This window comes from Loxodonta africana, chromosome 15 (assembly GCF_030014295.1).
Source record: "Loxodonta africana isolate mLoxAfr1 chromosome 15, mLoxAfr1.hap2, whole genome shotgun sequence".
NCBI classification, from domain to species: domain Eukaryota; kingdom Metazoa; phylum Chordata; class Mammalia; order Proboscidea; family Elephantidae; genus Loxodonta; species Loxodonta africana.
In genome coordinates, this window is record NC_087356.1 from 76,174,786 (window position 1) to 76,187,187 (window position 12,402).

General features: G+C 48.1%; 1 protein-coding gene across 1 annotated transcript in view; it reads right to left on the reverse strand.

Moving 5' to 3' along the window:
* Nucleotides 1-12,402, reverse strand: part of GRIK4 (glutamate ionotropic receptor kainate type subunit 4) — a 363,160-nt gene that overhangs the window by 104,357 nt on the left and 246,401 nt on the right. Inside the window, exons 8-9 of the mRNA XM_003418197.3 lie at nt 9,664-9,816; nt 8,676-8,780 (exon numbers count right to left, since the gene is read on the reverse strand). Coding sequence (XP_003418245.2) covers nt 8,676-8,780; nt 9,664-9,816 — 258 coding nt within the window. The remainder of the gene's footprint in view (nt 1-8,675; nt 8,781-9,663; nt 9,817-12,402) is intronic.

Here is a 12,402-nt window from a genome sequence, read left to right on the forward strand (position 1 = left end):
AGTGGGAAAAGCTGTCACATGAAATCTCTCCTGAACAAACTGGGGAGCGGTGGCTTTCGGGGACTCTCGTGAGATAACCCGCAGGCCCCCAGTGCTGTGGCGTGACCACGGGATGTGTGTGCCTTAGTGCCAGGAGGGCACGTCCTGTTAGCTCCTGGCATGGTTCTGGGTCCCCAGCTCTGGGCCCTAAACACACCAGTTCCTATCACCTGGAGCACCCATTCCCCAGAGCTGGGCAGAGCACGGTGCTAAGCTGGGCCCTGGACTTCAGGAGTGCCCAGTGCTGGAGCTGATCCTACAGTGAAGGAATATTATAGAGCCTGGGGGTGGAGGGCCATCAGGGAAGAGCTTCTGCAGGGGGGAAATGGGAGCTCAGTTTTGAAGCTGAGAGTAGGAGTTACCAGGTGAGAAATGGGGGCTGGCCTGTGCATCACGGCACTATGAGAGGGCCTCATCTGGACTTGTTCACTTCATTTCATTTGAGGAGCAAGTGGCAGAAGCTGAAGATGAGTGGCAGGCAGGGCCCAGCCCAGGCTGGCTGCGCAATGGGAATTTCACCCCGAAAGCAGACGGGGGTGAGGGGGAGGAGCCCTGGGAGGGGCTCTAAGCACAGGGATGACACACCTGCCTTTGCATTGTCTAGCAGGAGAGCTGCACTGGATGACCTTTCTGTCTTAGACCTCTTCAGCTCTACCAACGTAGGACGTTCCATGAGATGTGGTCTATTTTAAACCTCACGTCAATCCCCTTTCTCTGTCTCCTTAATTAAAAGGACAAAATAGTGACTCCTTAGCGACCTTCAGAGCAGCCCCCAAACCAAGCATCCCTTTCTCCCCTGCCTCCATCCTTCCGCCCCTCCGAATTTCCTCATCAAAGGCAAAGTCGCTGTGGCTCTCGGGGAATCGCCAGCCCAGCAGCCTCCCCAGCTGGCCCACTCCTGTTAGGTCTGTCCGCCAGCTGGGAGCTGGCACTTGAGGCTGCTGATTTCCAGCAATTAGACCCCTGCTCCAGTGCCCTGAGCCAGGTCCTGGGAAGGAAGCTTCAAAGGATCTGCATATTTATGGTGAACTCCTTCCTCAAATTGAAACTGTATTAGACAGTAGCAATCACAGCACGCTCAAAGCCGCTTCCCCCCGCTGGCAACCTGTCTGAGCCTTAATGGCTGTTCTCGTTAGCACAGATGGAATTGGAGCTGTCACCACGCTCATAATAGAGGGCTGGGGGCGGGGGGGGGGGGCGCAGATGCCGGGAGAGACCTCGCCAGGGAGAAAACGACACCCTTGCTCACTGTTCATCCCATTTGAAGGCAATGCCAAAGCCAACTGTGACTGACAGCGTGTTTTTATGTTGTTTTTTTTGTTGTTGTTCTTTGTGTGTTGGTCTCCTAAGTGGGGGAAGGGGTCTGGAGGTGTGGATTCCACCAATAGGTCTGCTAAAATTGCCGTCAAAGCAAAACAACACGTTCCCTGGTGTTCTAGCCTAGAGAGGGCCATGCTCAGAAATGTAGCTGCCTTGACCCCACTCTGGGAGCTGCCCAAGCAAGCCCTGCTACTGTGAGCCAGAGGGATCCAGACTTCCCCAGGAAGGAGGGAGTCTTGCCTCTGTGTGGGCTTCTGTCAGGGGAAATTGCAGGAGAGGAGATTAAAGAGAGGCAGCCTGCCCTCCCAGCAACTGGTGGGAACCTGCAGGAACATTGGGAAACTGTAGCTGGAGCCTCTGAAACTTCTCAAGAGGTCAAGGAACCCCGAGTTCCTCATTTGTAAGGGTAACCCAGAAACGCTATGGCGCCCACCCTCCCAGCGTTGGTCACGACTGCTCTCCAATTATTCCAGAGAACCAGCCCCTTGAGTGGCGAGTTTCTAACAGCTTTGGAAAACAAGATGTGGCTATCAGCTCGCGAGGCTTTTTACTCACCCCTTCTTGCCCAGCCCTGCCAATCTCGCCATCTCTGCAGGAACACAGAGTTCAATGAATCAGTTATTTAAGTAAAGGGTGGCACAGCTCCAGTTTCCGTGAAAAGTTCATGAGAAAATGACCCTGGGTGTTTGGGCACGGGGGAAGGTGGAGTAATTAACTGACCCCAATGCCCAGAGTTCAGAATGAATCAAAAATGTGAAAACTCACTCCAGTAAGAAAGCTAACACAGTGGAGAGAAATTCAGTGTTCAGACAGAGGAAATGGACAGTCCCCCAGTGCCCTCAGCTCTGTGCTGTCCAGCCCCAGCTGGGGCATGGTCCCCGGTTTGGGCCTGGTGCTTGAAAAGAGAACTAGACACACCACAAAACATTAGCGGTAAGAGCTTTAGAAACTGTGTCACATTGGGAACAGCTGGGGGTCCCTGCTTGAGGAAAAAATAAAATAAAATAAATAAATAAGGGGAATAACAACTCATACTCTGTATGGTAATTGTTAGCTACAATTTTTGCCTTTCCCAAAAGACTATGGGGCCCTGGTGGCACAGTGGTTAAGAACTTAGCTGCTAACCAAAAGGTTGGCAGTTTGAATCCACCAGCTGCTCCTTGGAAACCCTGTGCGGCAATTCTACTCGGTCCTGTAGGGTCACTATGAGTCGGAATTGACTCGACCGCAATGGGTTTGGTTTTGGTTTGGTAAAAGACTATATAAGCTCTCGAAGGGACCCTGACTCATTTGTCTCTGAATTGCCAAACCCTGACACAGAGTAGATGCTCAAAAACTTAATGCTGAATTCAGGAATGAATGAATGAAGTGAAATAAACTATTTTCAAATGTTTGAAAAGTCCTTAAGAGAGCTAAGCAGTGTTCTTCTGGGTTCCTCCGTAGGGCAGAATTAGGAGGTGATTTTGAGCCAGTCCCTGGAAGAATCTGCAGTGTGTTTCCCTGAGAGGCACGGATTCCCCAACCCAGGACATGCTCCCAACAGAGGCTTGGGGACTGTCTCCCTCATGGGCTCTTGTAGGACATGCTTGTATTGGCTTGGGAGATGAGACTAGAGGCCTGCAACGTCTCATCGAACATGTTCTAGAGCGATGTTGCATAGTGGAAAGAACTTTGAAGACAGCTAGAGTAGCGCTCTGTTCTTAAGCCTAGCACTTACTAGCTATGTGAATGAGGACATATTACTTTCTCTCTCCCTGTCTCAGTTTCTCCACCCACAAGATGGAGGGAATAGCTTTCAGGCAGGGTTGAGAAACGGATAGGAAATTTTAAATATATATACATCACCTAGCTTACAGCATGCATGTAGAAGACATCCATAAGTCAGTCCCTGCGTGGTACAAATGGCTCATGTGCTCCGTTGCTAACTGCAAGGTTGGCAGTTAGAGTCCACCCAGAGGCACCCTGGAAGAAAGGTCTGGCAATCTAATTCTGAAAAACTCAGCCATTGAAGACCCCATGGAGCACAGTTCTACCCTAACACACGTGGGGTCACCATGACTCAATGGCAGCTGGTTATTATCATGGTGTCAGCAAAGTCAGCTTTCTATTGAACTCTAGCAGACAGAAGAGAGTGCCACACAAGTCAATAACCCTTTGGGTTCTGCCAAGCCATATGTTGAGGGGTAACCATCTTCACTGTGCAGAAGGAGGAACTGAGGTACCCCCCCCTCCGCCACTGGATAAACAGTGAGCCAGTAGAAAAATTCAGATCCCGCGTCTTTAGCTAGGGATGTCAAAACCCAGTGCCTCATCCCTTCCTCTCCCGAAGGCTTAATTAGAGCCTGTTAAGCTATTTCTGATTCTCAGATGAAAGGTGTGCTTATCTTATTAACAAAGTCACTCGGGGGCTGCTCAGGACCTCTGATCTTTAGACCAAGTTAAATGAAGGAAATTAAGGGTCCTTTAATACCCATTTCTTTTTTTCCTCACCTCTTTCAAAGGGAATTTCTAATGCCAAAATCAGGAAAAGGAGGCTATACTACTCCAGGAATAGTCAAGGTATCTTCTGGGGGATGGAAATGGGGAGATGGGAGGGAGATGGGAGGGAGACGGGAGATCTCACCTGGGAAGAAACTGGGGGAAGGGTCTACAGAAGCTGAAAGCAATGTTATCAACTTTGGAATACCCAGACTGTCGGAAGATGGTCCGGGTTCAGAAATGTAACTTATTAACCCGTTGCTGTCAAGTAGATTCTGACTCCCAGCAGCCTTACAGGACAGAGTAGAACTGACCCCTAGGGTTTCCAAGGCTGTAAATTTTTACCAAAGCAGGCTGCCACACCTTTGTCCCATGGAGCAGCTGGTGGGTTTGAACCGCAGACCTTTTGGTTAGCAGCCAAGTGCTTAACCACTGTGCTACCAGGGCTCTGCACAGAATACCATAGGGAACATTTCCCTGCAAATAGGTTCTCACAGAAGGTGCCACAGAGTCCCCAGATGGAAAATCCTCTCCATACACAGTCAAAATAGTAAATTTTTAAATGGTAAAAAAAAACCCTAAATTCTGAAAGACTATTTAAAAATGGCAATAATCCTTTAATCAGCCATCGGCAGGGACTATGGCTTTGAATTCAGACATTTTAGCAATTACAACCCACTGGGCCCCTAGACAGTGCCTTCTAATAACCAAAAACAATTCTTAATAGTCATTCACCCAGGCTGAGGGAGAGAATAGAATGAAATCAACATGAGAAGATGCCATTACTAAAGAATACCCATTCGATGGGTTATGAGGAACTGAGAGACCTTCTGGTTTGCAGCAGGCGGCAGCAAAGCAACAGGCCTGGATGTGGTATTTTGATTTGGGGGCTCAGGGGTTCCAGCAAAGAGAGGAAAAGCCAAGAGTGGGAGACCCAAGAGTGTGGGCTGTGGAATTAGACAAACCTGGATGTGAATCCAGCTCTGCCCAAAGTCCGTGCTAACAGTGGGCCAAGTTCATAGCTTCAGTTTTCTTATTTGTGAAATGAGGATTTATCTGCCTTGCAGGGTTGTCTTCAAGATTGGAAGTGATCTGTGCAAAGTGCCTGTGTGGTGTCTGCAATGTCACCGGCACTCATGAGATGTTATTTCTCTTGCTCCTTGTCATCCTCCCTTCCCCTGCCAGCATCACCTTGGATGGAACTGGGACAATATTAGAGCACTCCCACCCTGGATGAGAAGCCCAACTCATTATCACTACCCAAACGATTCCTTCATCCTGTAATAAACAGGGAAGGACACCTGTCAAGAGGCAAAGATTGGGCTGGTGATTGGGAGGGGACCTGGGGACCAGCACTGCAAAGCTACGTCTGTGCCCACGATGCATTCTGCACAGTTCCCACTTGGTACTTATGGAACCTGAAACAGAGAGGACGGTCACCAGATGTGTCGAAGAAAAATGGGTAATAAGGAGGGTTAATACAATCCACTTTATAAATCCAATCAAGAGTGTATGTCCCTTAGGGTAAGTGAAGGTCAAAAATACCATCCACTTTAATGTTTTTTTTTTTTTTTCTGCAGCAGATTGCAGAGTCCATCCAAAATGAGCTCAAAGTGAAACAAAAAAAATTTTATGATAGAGGCTGCAGTTCACTGACACTCTTCTACCAACTGCCATCGAGTCGGCTCCAACTCATGGTGACCCCGTGTGTGTCAGAGTAGAACTGTGTTCCATGGGGTTTTCAATGGCTGATTTTTCAGAAGTAGGTTGCCAGGCCTTTCTTTCAAGGTGCCTCTGGGTGAACCTGAACCTCCAGCCTTTCTGTTAGCAGCTGAGCAACACCCCTGACACTCTTATAGTAGGGCAGTATTTTTCAAAAAGTAGTCTGCGGACCACCTGCATTACGGTCTCCTATCTGGGTGCTAGTTTAAAAATATGCAGATTCCTGGAACGCATTCAGTTTTACTAAATTAGAATTTATAGCAGTGGAGCCGGGGGATCTACATTTTAAAACAAACACCATGGGTCATTCTTGTGCACACCTACGTTTGAGAAGCCCTGCCCTATAGCAGTAACCTTTACTTTTGACGAAGGAGCCCCTGCTGCTGTTCAAGGTACCTTGAGCAGAATCTGTTGCTGGTTTTGGGTGGGGTAGAGGGCTGAAGAATGGGTGCTGGTGGTTGACGATACTTCTTTTCTTAATGACTGAGGCGCCCATTGGAAAAGCCAGCCTGAATGGCAGCCACTGGAAATGCAAAGCTAAGGTGAAGAGGTACTTTGAGCCCAATCAGCTGTCATTCAAGAGGAGGGCGGGACCACACCAGCAGGCAACTCGACCACCACAGATGTCACTTGAGGGATGGAGGGCTGGAGATGTGGACTCTTTCCGGGAGGAACTCAGAAGACAGGACTGAGGTTCAAGGACAGTTTTTCAAAGCCCGGGGTTGGGCTTTCTCTGGTGTAGTCTGGGGTTTGGAAGAGTCTTCTGTTCTTCTAACCATTGTTCCTCCAACACTGTTCTCCACACACTCCTTTTTCCTCACTGCATTCTATTTTTCCCCTTAGAGTCATCACTACTGACATTGTTATAAATGTATATTTGCCTGTTACCTGTCTCCTGCTATAATAGAGGCTCCACATATGCAGACACTTGGCTTATTTTTTAAAACCCATGCCTAGAAGACAGCCTGACACAGAGTAGGCACTGGACAAATACTTCTTGAAAGAATTAACGAACGTTCTTTACTCCACTTTCCCTAACATACTGGGACTCATGGAAAAGCCTCCCTGGCAATTGCCCTAAAGCCTGATGCTTCATAACTCAAAATTACATTTATTTTTTTTTCACATCAGTCTTCCTCGCCAGACTGTGAGCTCTCTCCATGCCTTTTAAGCTTTGTTTCCCCCATGTCCAGTACAGTGCCTGGTATATAGTATGTGCTCAATAAATGACTTATTAAATAAAAGATATAGTCATTTTGTTATATTCCTTCCCATTGTCCCAGGATGCTACCTAACCCTGCCCCCGGTTAGGAAGTTATGAAAAAGTGCTAGCCGCTGTCATTTCTTTGGAGTCCCTGTGTGGTATCAGCAGTTAAGCACCAAGCTACTAACCAAAAGGTTGGTGATTTGAGTCCACCCAGAGGGGCCTCATAAGAAAGGTCTGGTCATCTACTTCTGCAAAATCGGCCACTGAAAACCCTGTGGAGCACAGCTCTACTCTGGCACACATGGAATTGCTATGAGGCAGAATTAACTTGGTCATTGCTTAAAGATCAAGTAGTCCTGGCTTTGTGAGGTACCATTTAAAGACTCATACCAGGATTCAGGACTTCTCACATTTTGTCTGGGACTCTTTCTTGTTACCTTGTTGTCTTCCAAGAGAATGACCTTGCCTTATGGCCCAGCATAATCACTGTTCTCCTAGAAAGAACCCCATTGGACCTCTTCAGAAGGGTTGGATAGAAGCCTCATTCCCAGGGGCAGAATGGCAGGAGGCAGATGCCACGAGGCGTCCACAGAGTAGCACAGGGTTCCGTCAGAATCAGCTTGGGTGCCTGATGAATGTGTTCGTTCCTGGGCCCTATCCTAGGCCTATCAAACCAGGCTCTTCTGGGGTAGAGTCTAAAAATCTGTGTTTTTCAACAAATCACCAAGGTGATTCTGATGCATAATTTGCCATAACGATTAAGAACCTGGACTTATGACTTGGACTGAGAGTGAGTTCCAAACCTGTTCTGCCATTACTAACTGTTCAAGGACAAGTCAGTCAATCTGTGCCTCAGTTTCCTCACTTGTAAAATGGGAATTCGGAATCTACTTGACAGCAATGGCTTTGGTTTTTGGTTTTGTAAGATTAAATGAGAAAATACTTATCATGCCCTTGGCACACGGTATACAGCCCATGGTAAGGGCTTAATAAATGCCAGCAATTATGATGATGATGAAGAAGATGATTCTTAAGAATCTCCTGGAAAAGGAGAGTCTGCAATCCCTTCAGTGGTATATCCCCTTGGATAGGAAACTCAGCCACTTAGATAGGAAACTCTTCAACATGTCTGCATCCTGCTGTAACTAGTACCTCATTTCCTTCTTTTGAGAAGGGCTGGAGTAAGAATAGAGATTTGATTATTAGGCCAAAGGGGAGGGCAGGAAGACCTTCAGAGAGGCACGTGGAATGGCTGTCAGAATCCTTGTTTCCTCTGATGTAAGAAAATTGGAGGAAAGGGGAATAAGAAGGTTAATGGGGGAGAATGAGAAAAGGAGTAGGAAGCTGAAAGGAGCTATGAAGGACAAAGCACTGCTGAGATGACAGGAGCAGACAGGTAGCAGACAGCGGAGGAGCGGGTGACTGGCATGGTGGTGTTGTGGGTGGGTCAGAGAGGAGCTGGCAGGAAAGATGGTAGTTCTCCAATGCTGAAGGGATTCCTCACCCACATGAGGCCCGATCTGTTCCTTACCAGTGGGCTCCCTGAAGGCTAACACTGGTTCCAGAGTTAAGGAAAGATTTAGGAAGTAGAGTAATCCAGAAGAGTGGACAAGGCCTGGAAGTCCTTCCTTACATGACACCCTCTCGCCTTTCCTCTCCCCCAGAAAGTGTGCTGCCTTACTCTTGGCGCCTTGCTCTCTGTGCAGTCCCCAACCCACACTGGCAGATCCTGGGGGTGGGAAGCAAGGCCAGCACATGCCAGGTGCCTGGTACAGAATGCAGGCTGTCGTTCTTGGGAATAACTGAGAGCAGGTGGGCATCCTGGGCTCCAAGGAGTCAAAGAAATGGGCCAGGAACAGAGAAAAGAGTGAAGAGGCGGGATCTGCCATCACAGCAGCACTAGGCTTACCTGCCGAAAACCGTTCTTGGTGAATTGTAAGATTTTCAGGGCATAGTTAGATCTCTGGCCTTTGCTGTTGAATTCGATGTGGCCGGTGAGACCTTCCAATTCTACCTGTCCAAGAGAGAGTGAGTTACAGCACCACACTGGCCCCGTGTACCACCTGGCCCCAAGCAAGCATTCCGCTTTAGGGATCCTATTTAGGGATGCTCAAAACAGCAGACGCCATCAAGATCCATCTCCTGCTGCTCCCAGCCACAGCATCTTGAGACTACAAGTGAAATGTTTCTGGAGCCAATTCAGACTTGGCTGGGGCTGAAGGAGGAGAAAGGTGCCCCCACACCCAATGGCGCCACACCTGCTCTATAAACCAATAAAATGTCAAGATTCTAGATTGAGCTGATTCTGCTGTATGCATTCTCCAGACCTTTGGGGAATGCTATTTAAAGCATTGATTCTCACTGGACAGCTACCAACCTGCCTTCAGGTCTGCAAGAAGTTGGCATGACCCTATACCTGAGTATAAATGCAAAATCCAAGATAGACTCTCCAGCAGACTTCTCTGGCAGATGTCTTCCTAGTGGTTATAGGTGCACGCCAAACCCACCAGAGGAGGCATTGCTGGGAAGGAGAACATTGGGAAAATCCAGCACCAACTTAGAAGTTCTGAGCCTGCAAGCTCCCTGAGCAATCAGAGTCTCCAGCAACACTGCCCTTCCCAGCTATGACAGGCCAAGCTTTGCTGAGACTACTTCTGGAATTTAAGGCTCAAGGGTCACTGCCTTGTAGACAAACTTGCCATGTATTCTCGGTGGTTGTTAGGGATTAGGGAACAAATGTGACCCAGGACCCACTGAATTGGAGTCACCATAAATTGCTGTTTTATCTGGGGCTGCGATATATCAAGAAGACGTGGAGTAGAGGGGCTCTTGCTCCTTGAACCGACCACCCAGCGAGCTGGCCAGGTGTGGCCTGCAGGGCCCTCAGCCGCTCTCACCATGCGCAGGTAGTTCATGAGGCTGGTGCCGTGCTGCCAGATCTGGGCCGAGCCGCAGGACAGAGGCTTCACGCCGATCTCCTGGCTCCGGTTCAGCTCCTGCACCGCAGTCACCACAGCATAGACAGCGTCAAACAGCAAGGCCGAGGAGAGCTGGAGGTCCGGCGGACAGTGGGCAGGGAGAGAGGTGGGGTGGAGGGAAGAGGACCAGAGGGAGAGGGAGAGACAGGTATAGAGGGAGGGAAGGGAAGGGGAGATAGAAAATAAGAGAGGGACAAATGGAGTAGGAGGAAAAGAGAAGAAAAGCAAAAGAAAGTAGATGTAAGGGAGTGTCTTTACTGCCCTTGGCCTGTGTCACCGGACGAAGAGTCTGAATGCTGGCCCAGGAAGGCAACGCTGGCGAGGCCTTTTCCAGGATTCAAGCTTCAGTCTATCCCTTGCACCCCAGATGGTTTCAAGGATATTCTTTTCTCTCTTTGTTCAAGGAAAATAGCAACTTCCATTGCTCTTAGGAATCCCCAATAAGGGGATACCTGACTATCTTGAGAAGAGGGAAGAGACACAGCCTCTCCTGTCAGATTTGCCAAGTCTACAAGTTTGAAGGTCAATGTCTCCCAGAAGACCCCTACGGTACTGTCTCTTCCTAGATGTACCTATTACTTCAGTCTACTTCATACTATTCCATTTGATGAGTGTTTAAGAAGCACAGGATAAGCTCAAAGGCCAAAGATGAGTAAGACCCTATTCTTACAGTAGATTACAGCAGGTTGGGTGAGATGGGTGCCGGGACAGAGAAACAATATGGATAACATGAGACTAAGTGGGATGGACCCACATAAGTCTGTGGGGTTCCAAAGAGGGAGATACCTTATCTGTTGGGTGATACAAAAAATACATCATGGAGAATACAGCATTGGATATGAGCACTTAAGGATTCTGGTAGATATGTTGTCGGATACAGGAGTCGGCAGCAGCTAGGGAAGGGAGGAAGGGAGAAAGGCATTCCAGAGGGTAGAGCTGTACGAAAGATAGAGGTGGGAAAGTGTGGAACCACTTGGAGGGAGGGGAGGAGAGGAAGTAATAAATTAGAAATGTAGGCAGGGGTCATACAGAAGGGGACCTTAGAGCCAGGGGAAGAGGTCACTGCAGTTGTTTTTCCATATTTTCATCTCCCTGTTAAATTTTGACTCGAGGGCGACGGGTTTGGGTTTTTTGATTTGGTATTAAATCACAAAGGATCCCTGGTGGTGCAGCGGTTAAAGTGCTCAGCTGCAAACTGAAAGGTCGGCAGTTCAAATCTCCTAGTCCTTCCACAGATGAAAGATGTGGCAATCTGCTTCCATAAAGATTTACAGCCTTAGAAACCCTACAGGGCAGTTCTACTCTGTCCTATAGGGTCACTGTGAGTCAAATTAACTCAATAGCAACAGGCTGGGATTAAATCACAAGCTCCTTAGGGCGGCAAACATGCAGGGTCTTAAACCCTTTACCTTTCCCAGAATCTGGTACCCGGGCCTAGCCTGTTGTACGCCTGCAGTACATAGTTCTTCACTGAATTAAATCTTGGCTGAAATCTACTGATAAGGCTTAGCCTGCACGCTACCTAATGAGTTAACTCAATGTTTATAGACTTTGTGGAGGCAAAGGCTGAGGTATTTGGGTGGAGATGGTAGAAGTAGTAGAGGGTCAATGAAAAAGAGGAAGACCTTCAATGAGATGGACTGACACAGTGACTGCAACAATGGGCTCAAACATAGCAACAATTGTGAGGATGGTGCAGGACTGGGCAATGTTTCGTTCTGTTGGACACAGGGTTGCTATGAATCGGAGCTAATTCAACAGCACCTAACAACAACAACAGTAGGAGTAGAAAAACAGAATACCTCTGTTTTTAGGGAATGTGCAATCTAATGAAGAGGTAACACTATACTGTGTTACATGTACAGAAGGTCCTTGACAATAAAAACCTATTGAATGTAAATGACTAGAAGGTAAACTCTACAGGAACTCTGAGGGGAAGCTCAGGAAGGCAGGTGGAGGTTTCGTTGAAGGAGTGATTTTGGAAGACTGGCAGTCCCCATACCACCTCGTTACAAAGAATCCTTCATTGAAGCGTGACCCACCATCTCTGGCAATTCAATCCTGTCACTTCCAAGCCTATTATTTCAACTGAGGATATCCTTGGGAGGGCTCCCAGAGCACTCTCTCATGTGGCTGACTTCTACAATCCTCTTCCGATGTGGCTGGGACCCTGGAACACTGGCCCATCCAAGGCCATCTTGTGAGCTCTTGGATCTGTTTGAGCTGTCCAGGCAAAACATAAGCAACTTGAGACAGTAAGGTGCAGAGGAAGGAGCCTGAAACAAGGAGCACTGAACCCTGAGTCTAGATTCCAGCCCCTCACTTCTGTGCTGAGTGATCCTGGGCATGTTACTTAACCTCTCTGAATGAGCGACAGTCTCCTAAAAGAGAGATAGTGAGTGATCCCTGCCTCACAGGACTGTAAACTGTAAACACAGGAGTCAATAATCCTGAAGGCAGGGGTTGTGCACTCTCAGGTCCTGGGAAGGTGTTAGCAGGTACTCAGAAAGCAAGGATTACCTGAACTAATGCACTGGGGAGTAATGGGAACACGCAGTTACAAGGGCAGAAAATAGGCTAGAAATACTGACTTAATTTTCTTCAAACTTTTGCCCCATGTTGGGCCAGGAGACCCATAATAAATAGGAGCTGGGTGAG